General features: G+C 38.7%; 1 protein-coding gene and 1 long non-coding RNA gene across 7 annotated transcripts in view; one reads left to right on the top strand and one right to left on the bottom strand.

Moving 5' to 3' along the window:
* RCBTB2 (RCC1 and BTB domain containing protein 2) overlaps positions 1-1,007 on the bottom strand; it is a 43,852-nt gene extending 42,845 nt beyond the window's left edge. For 4 of the 6 annotated variants that reach the window (XM_040622767.1, XM_040622768.1, XM_040622771.1 and 1 more), the window contains exon 1: positions 738-870. Coding sequence is in view for 2 of the 6 variants with exons in the window: in XM_040622765.1 (XP_040478699.1) it covers positions 738-989 (252 nt within the window). In the remaining 4 variants the exon portion in view is untranslated. Of the gene's footprint in view, positions 1-737 lie in introns of all 6 variants that reach the window. The other 2 variants (XM_040622765.1, XM_040622766.1) reach the window with 1 other exon arrangement.
* On the top strand, positions 990-16,399 carry LOC103677606. The gene is made up of 5 exons (XR_572459.2): positions 990-1,131; positions 1,513-1,574; positions 3,462-3,610; positions 14,697-14,745; positions 16,346-16,399. It is a non-coding gene; the product is annotated as an uncharacterized LOC103677606 (long non-coding RNA).
* The last annotated feature ends 1,434 nt before the right edge of the window (positions 16,400-17,833 follow it).

The raw sequence follows: 17,833 nt of genomic DNA, 5'->3' as shown, positions 1-17,833 counted from the left end.
CAGCTAAGGCGGAGCACTTGGAAAGTTTTCAGCGTCTTGAAACCTTTATTTCCGGGGCTGAGCGGAGCAATACCTTCCGGCTTAAAATAAAGGTTTACCGCGATTCATCCCATCCCTCCACAGCAGCTTCGCCTAGCTTAGACAAACTTTCTGTGCTGTCCCTCGACAGCAGGCCCCAAGGTCGAAGGCATCATACTGAGTTAGCGAGCAGGTTCAGGGCCGGGAGCTAGGTGAATGGGTTTTCGGGACACCAGGTTCAGGTCGAGGCGACAGAAATAAATACAGCACCAGCCTAGGCGAGGCGCAGAATGGGGCGAGAAGGAGAAACTCTGAGGCAGGCGGCGTCTCCGCAGCCCGGGACGACGCCCTGCCTCGCGTGCGGGAAGTCGTGAAGCTTCCGGGGTGGCGAGGCCAACCGCGACCCTCACCCCGCGCACCACATCCGCCAACAGGCTCGCGCAGGCGCAGCGCTGCCTGGGCCCCGCGGCCTGGGTGGGGGGACAATCTCCGAGTCGCGCGCCCAGCCCCCGCCAGCGGGTTTGCGCACGCGCGGCGACGCCTCGGCCCTAGGCCTGGGCGGGGGTGTAACCCCGGGGGCTGCTCTTCCGCAGTCGCCGGGTCCCGGAGCTCGGACTGAGGGGGCGGGGAGAAATGGCCCGTTGCGAGGGGGAATCTGAGAGTGGCCGGCTTCGAGCCCGGCGTCCCTTTTGACTTCCTATGCCATCCTGTCCCCTTACCTCAGCGCAGGCCCGAGCCGCATCCGCTCCGCCTTCTAGGTCGCCGTTACTGCTCGGTCGGGGGCCCGGCGCAGCGACGAGTTGGCGCCTCCCCCTGAAGCAGCCCGGCCTCGGCGGGTTGCGCTCGGTTGCCAGGCCGGGGACGAGAAGGGAGGGGAGCGCACTCGAGGGGAGGGGGCCGGCGACGGCGCCTCGCCCCTCCTCCTCTCGCCCGGCTGCCCACTGCCGCCCCCGCCCCTTCCTCGCCGACATCCCCCCCTCTTCCCGGAGCGGACCCCAGGCCTGCACCTCGCCTACCCCGCAGGGCCCATTTCCTCTCTGTGGGACACCCCCACTTTCTCCACGGTTCTGGGCCCCAAAGACTTGGGAATTTGGAGATGCCTGACTTGGAAGGGTGAGGCGCGCGTATGGTGCTGTGGGCAGCAACCTTTTCTACAGTCCGCGTCCCCCAGCCCGTCTGCTTTTTCTTGTGGTGGTCGCTCCGTCAGGAAGCTCAAATCCCGTCTTCACAAGGTTTCCCCAGCTTTTCACCTCACTGCTGTGGGGCCGAAGTCCTGTACCCTTCTAATACGAATGTTGAAATAATGAGCGATTTGTCTTGAGGGGGTGACCTGAGTTACCTTGGACCAAGGTCTTCTGGAACAACCGCACTATCCCTTTACTAATTTAGTAATTTCTTGTATTACACTGCACTTCTGTTGGCCTTGGTAGATTTTAGCCACATGCACCATAGCTTTATAATGTGCAATAAGTTCTTCCACTTTACTACACTTAGGTTGACCCGAGTGGGTTTTGGTGAAATGCTTCACGACTACTGTTATTAGCTGTTTCTATGAGGTAAGCTGAATGTTTTTATGTTGGCTTTTAAGTGAGGTCATAGGTTCAGTGTTTAAGTGAATTGCCAAAAAGTAGCGCAGCCAGATAGACTAAGATGTCAAGCCACAGTGACCATGTCCATGTTGTTTGGTCTGGCCTTTGCAATCATTGGAAAAACATCCTTCCAGAATGTCTAGGTGTTTTCATTGCAGTTGCTGTAGTTGGCAGACATTGTGTCTGTTATCACAATATAGTCCATTAAAACCAGAAGGAGACTTGCATTTACTTGACTTTGTAGGTTATGAGCAGGGCAGGAGTCTTACAAGTCTTACATGCATGGCATTGCCTAAGATGAGATTTTCCCCTGAAACAATCAGTTACCCTTTGGCCTTTTAATATAAAAGGAAACATAATCATAATTGAAAGGACAGCTTGGGTTTTTTATTTGAAAAGGTTAATTAAAAGGAACTCCTTTGACAGTATTTATATAAGGGGGAAGGTGATCAGACTAAGGAAGGTAATGAGATAAGGTGGGGTTATCACTAAACATACCTTCCTTTTACTATTTGTGATTTTTATATCTCACTAGACTGTGAAACTCTTGAGAGCACAGATCATGCCTTATTTCTGTACCATAAAATGCTTAATAAATGTTTGTAGAATCAAATTACATTGATTACATGCCCTTTAGTTCCTCAAATATGCTTCCATACTTCATTAAGTGACCTAACATAAGCATTAATCCATGGTTTACTCTCATTTTGGTTTATGCCAATTCTCCTGGGCTTGACTGCCTGAATAAACCAACCTCTTAAGAGTGGTTGATACCTAATCCAAAAAGGCTTTATGTCACCTTTTCTTGTACCCTGACCAGCTCTCTCCTTCCTCTCCTTGTGGCAAAGCTACATAACACTGAGTCTGCATAAAAAATCCACTGACTTATTTTTCTGTTCAGAAAAAGGCTTTCCCTCTGATCACCACCGAAGCTAAAATCCATCATTAAACAAGTTTAGAGTTGGTTCATTAAACAGGAATTGTTTCTAATTCAAACACTCAAGTTCTCCTGCCACCTTTTTCCATTATCCAGACTATTTTGTATTTAAGGCATTTTAAGAGTCACTATTAAGAGGGCAAAATTACAGAAAACCACTTTCATATAGAATGTAATGCATAATTTATAAATCAACCTATATAATAATTCTTTCCCTAAAGGTATAATACTTCTTTACAAATTAGTATTTTAAGAATTAGGTATTTTAAAAATGAAATACTTTTTAAAGGTCCTGAAGTTCTTAGGGCTTTTTAAAGGTACTAAGATTATTCCTAAATGATTAAAAACAATAAGACATAGCACAGACTTTCTCCAGGTTCTACCATGAATCATATTGCTAATGGAGAACTTAGTGTTAAGATGTGATTATGGCAAGAATGATCAGAACAGAGGATTCAATAGGTATAGTCCCAAAATATATAAGAGGAAATTTCCTGTGACAAATCTAATCTCTAGAGCAGCTGGAAAGAAACTTTTAGAATATCTCTATTTTTATCTAAACTAAGAAATCAAGCTTTACTAATATTTAATATGTAGCTGGACAACAGTGCATATTATTGTAATGTTTAGAGACCACTTCTCTAGAGTACCATCAGTTCTGTAGGCAGCCTCTGATTTCACTACTTTTTGACTCTAATATTTTAAATACAATAATTTGGATTTATACGTTCTAAGTATAATAATCTTGAAATGTATATAATATTGAAAATTTTATCTTTGTTATACTATGCAATAAGTAAATGTTTATTCTTGAATCACTTTTAACATGAGATATTTATTTAACAAATCTTGGTAATTTATAGTTTCTTTGCATTATCATAGAACTGAGAGATTAAATATAAATCCTCATTTTACAGATGCCCAGATTATGAAGTAATTTGTGTCAAGTCTTTGGATTCATAGTTTCAGTGCTTTTTCCAATGCATCATCCAACTCATAGGACAAATAGCAGAATCTCATTATCCATCAAATGAGTGATAACCGTGCCATTGCACAAGATGGAAAGGTAAGGTATTTCTCATAGAACTCTAAGAGGAAGAAATTCTTTTTTAACTTTTTACTTTAAAATAATTATATATTCACATGAAGTTGCAAAAATAGTACAGAGAGGACCCATGTGCCTGCCCCCACTTTCCCTCACTATGTTTAAGACAATAATATACTGCAAACGCTAAGATAAAGCAAAGACTTGGATTGAATCAGCTGACCAAACTCTGGAAAAACTAACTGGCCAGAAGCTGAAGGCTGAAAAGGACTGTTTTGGGGCAAGGAGTCTGAATGAGGGGAGCTGTTCTAGAGAAAAGAAGAAGGGGAAGGGGAAGGGGGAAGGAGACCACTAAACCAACACATTCCTTGGTCAGAAGAGAAGTGATAGCCTCTATACCAGATAGACATTTTTTGTGCTTTTTTTTCTTTTGGTCCGTTATTTCATCATTTATCATTTCTTTTAAAGTTTTCCAGGTAACGTCATTGCCCATCATAACTTAAATCCCTACAGGTCACAGCAAGGTTGCAATAAAAAAGAATAACTTTCTGACTCCATCATCTAAGGGCAACCTTGTAGGAATATTAGCCCTCCTTAAAGTCCATAGGGGCTGGGGGGATGGCTTGTTTTAGTGTAATTCCATAGACACCATGTAGCATCCTCCTCCTTTTCCACTCCTGAATAAGGGCCCCTCCTGGGGTCCTGGCTACTCCCAGTTGTGTGGAAGAGAGTAAGTGCCCAGGCCACTCTGATGTGGAAGGCACAAAGGCAACACTGCCCAGCTCTCTGTGTTTTAGAGAGATAGTAGTTAGATGCTGTGGCTTTACAGAGCCTTCCTCTTTACCGTGGTATATGGCATGGTGTAATTCAGCTGGGTGCTAGAATACAAAGCAATGAAGATGATAAGATACACGTACGTGTTACTGTGGCATTAATGAGACAAAAGCAAACTACTGGAAGGAGGTCAAGAAAGCCTTCCCAAAAGAAAAAAAAATTGGCGTTAAGTTTTAAGGATGTGCACAAGTTAGCTAAGAGAACAAACATTAGGGATGGGGATGCTAGGGAAGGGAAGCATTCCAAGTAGAATAAGAAAGAGTATGATGTGTTTGAGAATGGTATGCTGCTCAACAACGCAGAACAAAGGATATGTAGAGGGGATAGAGTAATGGTAGAATATTAAAGTCGCAAGAATTTCTTGAGTGCTTCCTTAGGTTGCACTCTTTACAGTACGTTGTCTTAATTAGTCCTTACCATAAACTGCAACTTAATTCTGGCCCTGTTTTTCAGATGAAATAGTAGAGACTTAACTAACTTGCCTGGGGTCACATAGCTAGTAAGAGGCAGGGCTAGGACTCAAATCCATCTGTGATTCCAATCTGGAGCTCTTTCCATTTGACCACGTGGCCTCTTTCCACATGAAGTAGAAAGCAAATGGGCCAAATAATAAAAGGCCTTGGCAATGCAACAGCAAGATATATCACAGGATCCAACAACAGATTTTAAGGAAGAGGATGACCTAATGCCCTTTGTGTTGAGGAGGCCTCCTGTTGTGCAGTGGGGAGGATGGTGAGCCTGGAGCCAGGGGGACCATGTTAAGACTCTATCCAATCAGCCCAGGTGGAACATTAAAAGTCCTTGAACTCAATGCGACAGTAGGATGGGCTTAAAGAGAGAGGAGAGGATGATTTTGAGAAAATTTTGATTAATTTTGAGAAAACATTAATATACTTCTCCATAATAATAAGTCAAAGAAATAGAAACGTTTTAATTGATGCCGGGAGCATGTTTGATAAAATCCAATATCCAGTATTCACTTTTGATCAAAGAAATTTTAGTAAATGGCTACCTATATGCACTGAAAGCTAGCTTTGTGTTTGTGAAATTCTAATAGCATATCCATTAAATATAGGAATCAATACTTAATGCTCTAATGTTATTCTGGAAGTACTAGCTAATGCACTTTGATAAGAAAATAAAGTAAGGACTATGAAGACTGAAAAGGATGCAGAAAATTTATCATTATTTATAAACTATGCAATTAGACTTGTTGGCTAAGGGATGCACACAGCTCCTTTCCCCTATCCCCTAGCTCCATTTCAATTTTGGATTCGTCAAGTTCAAAGGCATTTTACAGGTGCCCTCCCAAGAGAACGGAGCTGTTACTGTGCTATGGTAGCACATTGTCCAGTGGAGCTACTAGGAATGGCTCTTTTGACTCTTTTTTTTTTTTTTAAGATTTTATTTACTTACTTGACAGAGACAGCCAGCGAGAGAGGGAACACAAGCAGGGGAAGTGGGAGAGGAAGAAGCAGGCTCTCAGCGGAGGAGCATGATGTGGGGCTCGATCCCAGGACTCTGGGATCACTCCCTGAGCCGAAGGCAGACGCTTAACGACTGAGCCACCCAACTTTTGACTCTTTTTATAAGGCTTGGGGAAACAATGTCAGAGCCCCATCTTGGGAGATAGCCAACCCATTAACTCCCCTTGTAGCTTTTCATTCCTTGTGCCTAAAAGCCAAGACAAGCCCAGTGATATAGTCTAAGTGCCCCAAGCTTTGGAGCAAATACATTTTTGCTCTTGCACAGTTTTCTTCTGGCCAAAGTGCATTGCAGGGGCAAGAGCCAAGATTGAGGATGGGACTCTAAGGTAGAAATAAACAGGGAAGATTTCATTGCCTGCTTTGGTTCTAAATCATGTAGGCATACATAGCGTACTGGTGTGGCCTAATTTGCTGAGTTCAACATTAGAGCCCAGGCAAATCATCAGATAATAGTGATGATTTACCTGGCTCTTTTTTTTGTTTGTTTGGTTGGTTTGGTTCGGTTTTTGTTTGTTCATTTTGGGTGTGTGTGTGTGTATGTGTATGTATTTTATGTGTATGTATTTTTCTTGGGGACTTTAGAGAAAAGAAGGTCAAGAACAGGATTGGGGTTTTTCTGGATTTCCTTGTCAAACACCACTTTAGTTTTTCCCACTTAGGGTATGACTTATGTATACCTCAAAAACCCAAGAAAATATACTAAAAAACTTTTAGAAATAATAGAGGTTAGTGATGCAGCCAGCTACAAAATCAATACACAAAAATCAATATGAAGAAAACTATAAAACTACTGAGACAAAGGAAGGCAAAATGGAGAAACATGCCGTTTGTAGAAGGAAGACTTGATAATATAAGGATGTCCGTTTTCCTAAAATTAATTTATAAGTGTAAAATTGTGTTAATAAAGTTCTCACTGATTTTATTTAAATAATTCTAAAATCATGACAGTGTAGTTTGGTAGAACCCTTTGGAAGCTTTGACTTTAGGTATTAAATTTGTCCTATGACTCAATAATCCTACCTTTAGGAATTTGTTAGTATGAAAAGATATATGCAGAAAGGTGTATAGCATTTTTATAATTGGGAAAAGTAGAAAGCAACCTATATATTCTATAACTAACTAGTTAGTTTATTACAAAAAAAGTATGGCAAATACTGTTGATTGTCCACCTAAAAGCTACCCTCTCTTTCTCTCTCTCTTTCTTTTCCTTTCTCTTCTTTCGTTTTTTTCTTTCTTTCTTTTCTTTTCTTTCTTTCTTTCTTTCTTTTTCTCTTTCTTTCTTTCTTTCTTTCTCTCTCTCTTTTTCTTTTTTACTTTTTATTAGGGGAAATTTCACACATATACAAAAATAGACAGAATAAGTTTCCATGCACCTTTCAGCTTCATCAATTAGCAATTCACAGCCAAACTTGTCTTATCAGTACTTCTATCCACTACCATATTATTTTGAAGCATCTTATCATTTCATCTGTAAATATTTCAGTGGATGTTTCCTAAAGACAAGGAGTCTCTTTTGAAAAACAACCAAAATACTATTATGATACTCTGAAAAACTAACACTAATTCCTAAGATTCTTTCAGAGTTCAGCTTTTCAATTACGTTGCAAGTACCATATATGTTTTTTTAACAGTTTAAGTGACTTGGAATTCAAAGTATGCACATTGCAATTGGTTGATATGTCTTTTAAATTTCTTTTAACTCTCCAGCACCTTTTGTTTCCTTGCAATGTATTTGTTGGAGACACCAGGTTCTTTGTCCTCTAGATCTTCCAAAATCTGGAATTTCCTGAAGCAGTCTCCATATTTCCCATAAATTAGTAATCTAGAACCTTGATTATATTCAAGTTTTATATTTTACTTTTTTGCCAAGATGACTTCTTAGATGGTGTTGTGTCCTTCCATCAGAGGGATAGAATGGATTGTTCCTGCGATGTTAATGGTTGTTGATACTCAATGTCTATATCCATGCTATACTGAGTATGGTATACTGAATTAGATACTAACGTAATTCGGTAGATGTTTTAAATGGTGAAATCCTAACTCTATCATTTCTTCTTCATTTATTAGCTGGAATATGTCTATAGAGGGGAAATACTTTCCTCAATGATTTGATTTCCCAGTGATATAGGACAAACATGATTCTTTCTCTTAATTTGCCGGTTTTCAAAACAATGAGTTGTTTCACTAGTGTGCTCCAGTGGTGACCAAATGAGTTTGTTTGTTGGTATCATTGTGAATTCATGGATTTAAACTTGCTTCAAGTGTTTCATCTCCTTTTTCTTGCGCACAGATCCCTGTTTTTGTTTAGGTAATAATGCAGTCAGTCACAGAGAAGAAATCCCAGCTTGACTGACCCTATCTTATCAATTCATTCTCATTTGGCAATGTCTAGGGTGGGTATATGACTGGTGTTGACTGTAGATACATATGAGGAAGATCACTTCCAAGAAAGACCCCTCCACCCCACTTAGGTGCCCCCTTCTTCTCCCCTATCCCTTGACCCCAGCTTTTTTCACATATCACAAGAGGACTTAATGTTAGGAGAGCTGCTGCTCAACTTGGAACATCTGAGTGGATACTTGTGATACGTAGGCACAATTATGAACATTAATACTGCAGATCTAGACTTACTGACAGAGAAAGATATCTATGATATTGCTGATATAGTACATATTGTTAAAACTATTTACATAAGATTGAACACAAGTGCATATATTTACACCGAGACTTGCCTGGAATTAAGTTCATCAAAGTATTAAGAGTGGTCATCTCTTACTGATGACAGATTGGTGAATTTCCATTTTATTTGTTGTATTCTTCTCTAAGGTATAAGGCTTAAATTTTTGTGTAAATAATTAACTTTTTGGAAAGTATGATTCTGTGCAATTCTCACTTCACTCATGTTACTTATAATGAATTCTTTTCAAAAAAATATATCCCATCATAAAAATTCTTTTTTATAAGACCCCATAACTGGCATCACATCACATGATTTTTCTCCATAGTATAATCATCAGGCAGGAAATGTTTTGATTCTGGAATAACATTTCCTGATAAACATTTTTTGGAAACATTTTAAGCATTTCCTGATCTGAAAATTTTTGTGACTTTTTTTTCCTTTGTGTATCTTATTGTTATAATCAACAATACTGTCGAGCCCAGTGGGACATAATCATCCTGTGGAAGAAAAAACTTTTAGAAAAACACGAGGTTTTTTAGAGACATCTTCCAGTTGCCAAGAAAATACAATTGGCACAATTTTCACTTAGTGGTAAAAATAATAAGTAGTCTTCCTTTAGCCTACATTTAAGAAATTTCAATTTCTTTGGTACATTTAATTCTCCCAAGAAACTGCATATTCTTAAAACCAAAAAGATATTAAAAAAAAAAATCTAGGCCTCCAGAATAAAATTAGAAAGGGCCTTTTTTCCTATTGCTTAATTACCCTTTATGTGGCTGGTTCCGCCAGCGCATCAGCACAGGAATCCAGGGCTATGCCAACCATGACAGTAATCAAAGGAAATAGAACCAACAACTCTCCATGGCTCATGTGCCATATGCCCTGTGTTACCATAGTTACTGGGGCAACTTCAATGAAGGAGATAACCTTGCTCTCCTGGACCTCCCAAACTACGGTGGGGAAATCCCCTGAAGACATGCGGGGAGATGAGCTGGAGATGAATCTGGAAAGGGAGTTCTCTGAGGGCATTCCTGCAGGACTGAAAAATTCATACACTCCAACCACTGTCAAAGTGTTAAATGTATGGTGTGGAGAAATAGAAATTGACTAGCTAGAACGTCTAAGAACACCACTTTTTTTTTGTTTGTTTGTTATATTAGTCACCATACAGTACATCCCCAGTTTCTGATGCAATGTTCCATGATTCATTATTTGCATAAGAATACCACTTCTGAGTCAAAAGAAAATCATGGAAAACACTGAGCTTAAAAAAATAAAAAATAAAAAAATTAAAAAAAAGAAAAAACACTGAGCTTAGCCTGATAGCTTTTACGCCCAGTTCGTTACAGAATAGGCTTTTAGATTTCTAGAACTAGGACTAATATGTCAATGTTTGTATGAATTTTTCAGTCCTGCAGTGGTGCTTTAATCTAAAATGTAACAAGAAATCTTAGTTTAAAGATGGAAAACATGGTATAGTATAGTCGATTGGAGCTTTTCTTTCTTTCTTTCTTTCTTTCTTTCTTTCTTTCTTTCTTTCTTTCTTCCTGCACAGCACATTTGCTTGCAGTACCCCATTTCTCTTGGGGAATGCTTTCCCAATTCCATACAGTCTGGATGAGACTATCAGTCATACTGCCCATTACTCTGTGGCTCTGGGGTGGTCATGTGACCCACTCATGGTTCATTATATGTTTGGTATACTGATTGATCTAGGAATGGACACACAATTCAGCAGGAAAAGAGTTTTCCTCTGGATTGATGCACAATGTGAGGAGCCAGTTGCTTTTCTGCTGGGGTTGCTGTGCTGGGAAAATGTGAATCTGGTGCTGTCAGTGAATGTCTTCTCTAGCTGCATGGAGGAAGCCTGTCTTTAGCGGAAAGGAAAAGAGACCAACAGACAGAAGAAAGCAGAGGTAGACATGGAAATAAAGAGAGATAGAGATGAGGGGGTGGTGAAGAGAGGGAAATGAAAAAACAATAATACTTCTTATGCCTAAATCGAAATTCATCCCTGGACTTCCCAGTTTGATGAGCTAACTTACTTTCTCCTGCAGTCTTCCTGTCTCTCTCTTCGTTGAGTTAGCTTGTCTTGGGTTTCTGAACTTGCAAGTGACAGAATACAAGTTGCTACCTATCACTGTCTCATCTTTGAGCCCCATCATGAATCTACTCATACAAACCCTTGTGAACAATGTAGTTTTCTAAATATTTCATAGAAGAGAAAAAAAGAGGAGGCTGACAAGATATATCCACAGCACACAGCCAACAAACAGTCATAGGGGTGTCTTGTCTCTCCATTCCTAATTGAGGTGGTTCCCTTCTGCTTCTCCCGCCTCACAACCTCCAGCTCCCTTGGTTCCTTCTGTTACATAGAACAATTTATCTTTTTTCACTTGAGTATTTTCTTGAGGTTCTGATTTGTATTCCAAGTACTTTTTCTTTAAAACTAAAACCAATGTATCTATTTTATTTTAAACATTAGTTGGTCTCAAATTGTAATTCTTAAGGCATGACTTCCTGGTTAAGTGGAATGGAGTATGTGATTCACACCCCCATGTATGCCCAAAGCAAGCCACCAGCCAATTGCTGCCATGAAAACAGTGAAAGTGCTCAAACATTTGTAAATGAAGAGAAAGGGACCAATGATAGAGATGCTTGGGTCATTCCTTAGGCCAAGCTTTGATCAGTTTACCAACTCAGCTATATGAAAGGAAGAAATGGAACAGATCATCCAAGAAAGGGCTACATTCATGCATCCATGCATGAAGTCTTCTGTTGCACAGTGGTTCTGCCCAAGAGTAATCATGACCCAGGATTAGTTCTGGAATCAAATTACTATTCCCTTAATTGGAGGAGAAGAGGAAAGGATGAAGACGGTATGGCAGAATACTGGTTGTCCCTGCAATATCAGCTCTCTTCTTCTTAAGTAATAAAAGCCCTCAAATTTAGATGAGTTCTAGCCACCTAGAATAAAAGCTGTATTTACCAGCTGCCCTTGAAGCTATGTGTGGGATAGGGCTAAGTGCTAGACAATGAGATGTAAGCATAAGGTGATAGGTGTCCTGAAAGTGTCCTTAGAGGTGGGGGATATGCCTCCTCCTCCACTTTTCCTCCTTCTTGTTGGCCAGCATGCAGATGTGATTGCAAGATCTGGAGTAACCTCTTGGGCCACAGGTAGAAGTCACATGTTTAAGATAGCATGGCAACAAGTTAGAAGGAGCCTGGGTCTCTGATAATTGTAGAGTTGCCATACCAGCCTCTCTCTTATGAATCATCTGCTCATGGTAGCTGAACCTATTTTAACTGATACCAACAGAGATATCACCTACTTTATTGAGGTAATATCAAGAAGACCTTGAACTCCATGCTAAGAAATTTAAATTTTTTTAATATATGATGAGGAACAAATAACGGATTTTAGATATGAAGAAAAATTCATTCACATTTGTGGTACTCTTGCATTTTCCCTTTACATCACTAGGAACTAGAGCACAACTTTTAAAATTTCATTAACCACAGGAGCAAAGAAAAGAAAGGGAACAATAGAAGTGATTTTGCCAATCTTAATCTTCACTTAAGACAAGTTTAGTATTGATATGATATACATAGGAATTTCTAAGAAATGAATGGACAATGTTAGAATAAAATTTTCAGTTAACAACATCTATTTTTTTTCCAGCTCTGGAGATTTACTGGTCTTCTGCATAAAATTATTTACTCTCTTCTTTTTGGATTAGTAATCAGTAATGGATCACTAGCAAGTAATAAATAAATTAAAATAGAAGTAAGGGACTAGGATGGTACAATGGACATATGCAATTTTGGGCTCCCCAGGGTTCATTCTCTGGTTCTAACAGCACTGTGGTTTCCTGTAGAGGAACTTCCACTTTCAATATGAGTGTAAAAGGATATGGTCCTCAACAAGTCCTTCTGCCATCATCGAAAGGTTTTGAATTTTTAAAACCCTTGTAGTTGTTGTTATTTGTGGATACTCTATCTTAAAGAAGTTGATTTTTGCCTGAGTGTGCATGTGATTATATACAGCACAGCATGGATTTTCCACTCAGTATTTTTGAGATTTATCCATGGTGAATCATTTTGATCTCGTTCATTTTATTTATTTATTTATTTATTTATTTATTTATTTATATTATGTTCAATTAGCCAACATATAGTATATCATTTGTTTTTGGTGTAGTGTTCAATGATTCATTAGTAGCATATAACACCCAGTGCTCATCACATCATGTGCCCTCCTTAATAGCCATCACCTGGTTATCCCATCTCCCCACCCCCCCTCCCTTCCATAACCCTCAGTTTGTTTCCCAGAGTCCAGAGTCTCTCATGGCTTGTCTCCCTCTCTGAATTTGTCCCATTCAGTTTTCCCTCCCTTCCCCTATGGTTCTGTGCACTATTCCTTATATTCCACATATGAGTGAAACCGTATGATAATTGTCTTTCTATGCTTGACTTAGTTCACTGAGCACAATCTCCTCCAGTTCTATCCATGTTGATGCAAATGGTAGGTATTCATCCTTTCTGATGGCTGAGTAATATTTGATTGTATATATGAACCACATCTGCTTTATCCATTCATCTGTTGAAGGATATCTTGGCTCCTTCCACAGTTTGGCTATTGTGGACATTGCTGCTATAAACATTGGGGTGCATGTGCCCCTTTTTTTCACTACATTTGTATCTTTGGGGCAAACACCTAGTAGCCCAGAAATGGACCCTCAACTCTATCGTCAACTAATCTTTGACAAAGGAGGAAAGAATATCCAATGGAAAAAAAGACAGTCTCTTCAATAAATGATTCTGAGAAAATTGGACAGCCACATGCAGAAGAATGAAACTGGGCCATTCTCTTACACCATAAACTCAAAATGGGTGAAAGACCTAAATGTGAGACAGGAATCCATCAAAATCCTAGTGGAGAACACAGGCAGTAACCTCTTTGACATCAGCCACAGCAACTTCTATCAAGACATGTCTCTAAGGCAAGGGATACAAAAGCAAAAATGAACTATTGGGACTTCATCAAGATAAGAAACTTCTGCACAACAAAGGAAACAGTCAATAAAACTAAAAGGCAATGCACAGAATGGGAGAAGATATTTGCAAATGACATATCAGATAAAGGGCTAGTAACCAAGATCTATAAAGAACTTCTCAAACTCAACACCCAAAAAACAAATAATCCAGTCAAGAAATGGGCAGAAGACATGAACAGACACTTCTCCAAAGAAGACCTACACATGGCGAACAGACACATGAAAAAATGCTCTACATCACTAGCCATCAGGGAAATACAAATCAAAACCACAATGAGATAACACCTTACACCAGTTAGAATGGCAAAAATTAACAAGACAGGTAACAACATTTGTTGTCGAGGATGCGGAGAAAGGGGAACTCTCTTACACTGTTGGTGGAAATGTATGCTGGTATAGCCACTCTGGAAAACAGTATGGAGGTTCCTCAAGACGTTAAAAATAGAGCTACCCTATGACCCAGCAATTGCACTACTAGTTCATTCATTTTAGCTCTGATATAATATTCAGTTTTATAAATTTATTAGATTGAACTATATCAAAATGGCTGAATAGCAGCAATTTTGTATGGTTCAACAAAATACCACAATTATCTATTTTCCAACTGATGAACATCTAAATTACTTTTAAAATTTCATTACTGCAAGCCATGATGTAATGAAAATCCAATTATATATCTCCTTAAGTACAAGTCCAAAAGTTTCTCTAGGCTATCTATTGAAGAGTAGAATTGCTAAGGTCTTGGGGTATGCACAAATTCTGTTTTACGAAATAACACCAAATTATTTCTCAAAGTGTTTGCATCCATTTCCACTTACCAGCATTGTATGAGAATTTTCTCATCCTGACCAACACTTGGCATCATCACCAATCTTGCCGATCTGATGGACCTGAAAAGATATTTTCTTTTTTAAATTTGCATTTCCTTGATTATTAACCAGTTTGTATTTATATTAATTGGACATTCAGGTCTTCATTTCTTTGAACTTACTCTTTATATTATTCCCAGTTATTTAGCAGTTATTTGACTTTTATCTCTTGATTTCTAGAAGTTCTTCAAATAATTGGACTACTGAATCATTGTTAAATATATGCATTGTGAGTATCTTCTCTAAATCCCTGGCCTGTCTTTCAATATGTTTTGTTTTACAGAGGTTTTAAATTTGTAAACCCTCTAATTATATTTCCTTTGTGATTTGTGCTTTTTGAATCATGTATAGGAATTCATTCTACCTTGTCATAAAAACATTCTTCTACATTATTTCTTCCAAGTCGCGAAGTTTTGCTCTTCACACTTGAACCTTTAATCCATCTGGAGTTGAGCTTATATATGGTACAAGATGCAGGTCTAACCTTTTCCCTCCATATGGGAACACATTGTTCTTGCATCATTTATTGAATAGACATCTTATTACACTGAGTCGTAATGCCACTTCTGTCGTGTACCAAATTTCCACACTTATAAGCTCTTTTTCTGGACCTCCTTTTTCCTGGTTAGTTGATCTATTTTTCTGTCCATTTGCCAATGCCACATTATTTTACTTTATTTAGTTTTATAGTAAGTATTGCTATCTGGAAAGATATCTTTCTATGTATTCTCTTCTCCTTTCTTATATTTTTTCTTTCAAAAATTTCCTAGCTATTCTTGGCTCTTCCCTATTTACTTGAAGTTTAGGCTCAGCTTATGAAGTCTCCTGAAAATTTGTTTGGATTTCCATTGAATTTGTAGATTAATTTGGAGGAAGAGCTGACATCTGTGAGATCCTGAGTCTTCCCAACCATGAGCATAGTCTATTTTCCCATTTAGTTAGGTCTTCTTTTATGTTACTATGTAATACTTGATAATGTTTTCATAAATGTCTTTCATATCTCTCATGTTAGTTGTATTCTTAGGTTGCTTTTGTAAATGGAATAATTTTTTAAAATACATTCTAACTGGTCGTTGCTAGTGTATTAGGATACCACTGAATTTTTAATATTGCCCTTGTAACACACCACCTTGCTAAACTCCTTCGTAGATTCTCTTGGATATTCTGTATAGACAATCCAAATCTCTGGAAATGATTTTTTCCATTGCATTTCATTTTTCTTTCTTATTTCTATCTCTGGCTAAGACCTCTAGAACTAAGTTGAATGGAACTAGTAATGGTAACATCTTTGTAATGTTCCTGACTTGAAACAAAATGCTCTGTTTCACTATCAGGTATGAGATTTGTAGTACATTTTTGAGAGATACTTTTATCAGTTGAAAAGTTCCCTTATCACCCTAATTTCTAAAGCGTTCTTTTTGATTATTAAAAATTGTTAATAAATATTGAATTTTTTAAATTTTGGGGAGCATATATTGAGATTATGTATTTTAAAAAATTTATTAATGTGGCAAATTACATTAATAGGATTTCATGACTTAAACCATCCTTATATTCCTGGAATAGCTCCTTGTCATGTTAATTTTTTATACACATTGTTGAATTCAGTTTGCTAATATTCTATTTGGGATATTTGCATCCATATTCATACCTAAGCTTATTTCCAATTTGGAAAATGATTATGCTTTTTGTATTAGAAATATTTTGTATTAGAAAAGAGTTACTTGCTTCTTAAAGTGTTGGTAAAACTTGTTTGTAAAATCTTCTGGATGTGAGACTTTCTTGGTGTATAAATTTTTTTTTTAATATTTTATTTATTTATCCTACAGAGATAGAGACAGCCAGCGAGAGAGGGAACACAAGCAGGGGGAGTGGGAGAGGAAGAAGCAGGCTCATAGCAGAGGAGCCTGATGTGGGGCTCGATCCCACAACGCCGGGATCACGCCCTGAGCCGAAGGCAGACACTTAACCGCTGTGCCACCCAGGCGCCCCTGAACAGTTTATACTTTTTAAGACTTCCTTTATGGCCTACCTAAGTGCTTGGTTTTTGTAAATTCTCTATGTGTGCTCAGAACTTTAATTGTTGGGGGGATTTTTCTCATGTACTCGTATATTAAGCCTTTCAATATTATTGTTCACATTTTCTAACTTTTTTTCTGTCTTATCTTTGTCTTCTCTTTCACCTATTCTGGTATTTTATCAAATTTCCCTTTTTAAAAAAATATGCTCTTAAAGCTATGTTGTTCATTGTGTACACAGTCAAGATTGTTATCTCTTCTGATAAATTATTTCTATCATTAAGTACCAATCCTCTTTATCATTAAAACTAAAGTTTGACTTAAAGTCTCTTTTGTCTGATGCTATAACTACATCTCCTTTGTTTGGCTTAGTATTTGCTTGGTGTGTCTGTCTGTCTTTTTCTTCCTCTTAATTTTGACCTTTCTGTGTCCTTATGATTTGAGTGTGTTTCTTACAAAAAACATAGAACTGGATTTTAGCCTTTTCCTCGGTGAGGCTCTGGTCTTTAATAAGCTAGTTTTGAAGTGCCTGGGTGGCTTAGTCCATTGAGCATCCAACTCTTGATTTCAGCCCAGGTCATGATCTCAGGATCCTGGGATCTAGCCCCACGACAGTCTCTTTGCCCAGCAGGGAGTCTGCTTGAGGATTCTCTCTCCTTCTGCTCCTCCCCCTGCTCATGTGCTTTCTCTCTCTCTCTCAAATAAATAAATAAATCTTCAAAAAAAAAATAAGCTAGTTTAAACCATTGTATTATAAGTACTGACATATTTTGTGTTATTTCTGCTGTCTTATTTTGTTTTGTATTTACCTAGCTTTGCTTTTGTACTCCCCTATTACTATCACTTTTCTCTAATATTGGATGCTTACTTGGTCCTTCAACATTTTAACTGTTTTATTGATTATCTTACGTTTTTAGCACACATAATTGACCTAATAAACTCTGAAGTTGTGTTAATCTGTTTAATTGAACTATGCCTCTCAGTATTCATGCTCTTGTGCAGTGCCCATCCCTTGAGTCTGGGCTTATCTTTAACCAATTGAATATGGTAGAAGTGATGCTATGTTAGATCACAATCTAAGATTTTAAAAGGCCTGGTAGCTTCTACTTTTATACTCTCAGGAGCCCTGAGCTTACATGTAAGAAGTCTGGCTGTCCTGCTGGAAAGCCACATGGAAAGACCATTTGGAAAAGCCACATGGAGAGGGAACAGCCTTGAGATTATGCAGAAGAGAACTGAGGAAATGGGCTGACAGTGGGAATCAAGGTCCCAGCATGTGACCCCAGTTGAGTGGTCCAG

The sequence above is a fragment of the Ursus maritimus genome, unplaced genomic scaffold (genome assembly GCF_017311325.1).
Source record: "Ursus maritimus isolate PB19 unplaced genomic scaffold, ASM1731132v1 scaffold_10, whole genome shotgun sequence".
Lineage (NCBI taxonomy): Eukaryota > Metazoa > Chordata > Mammalia > Carnivora > Ursidae > Ursus > Ursus maritimus.
This window is presented reverse-complemented; position numbering and strand designations above follow the sequence as displayed.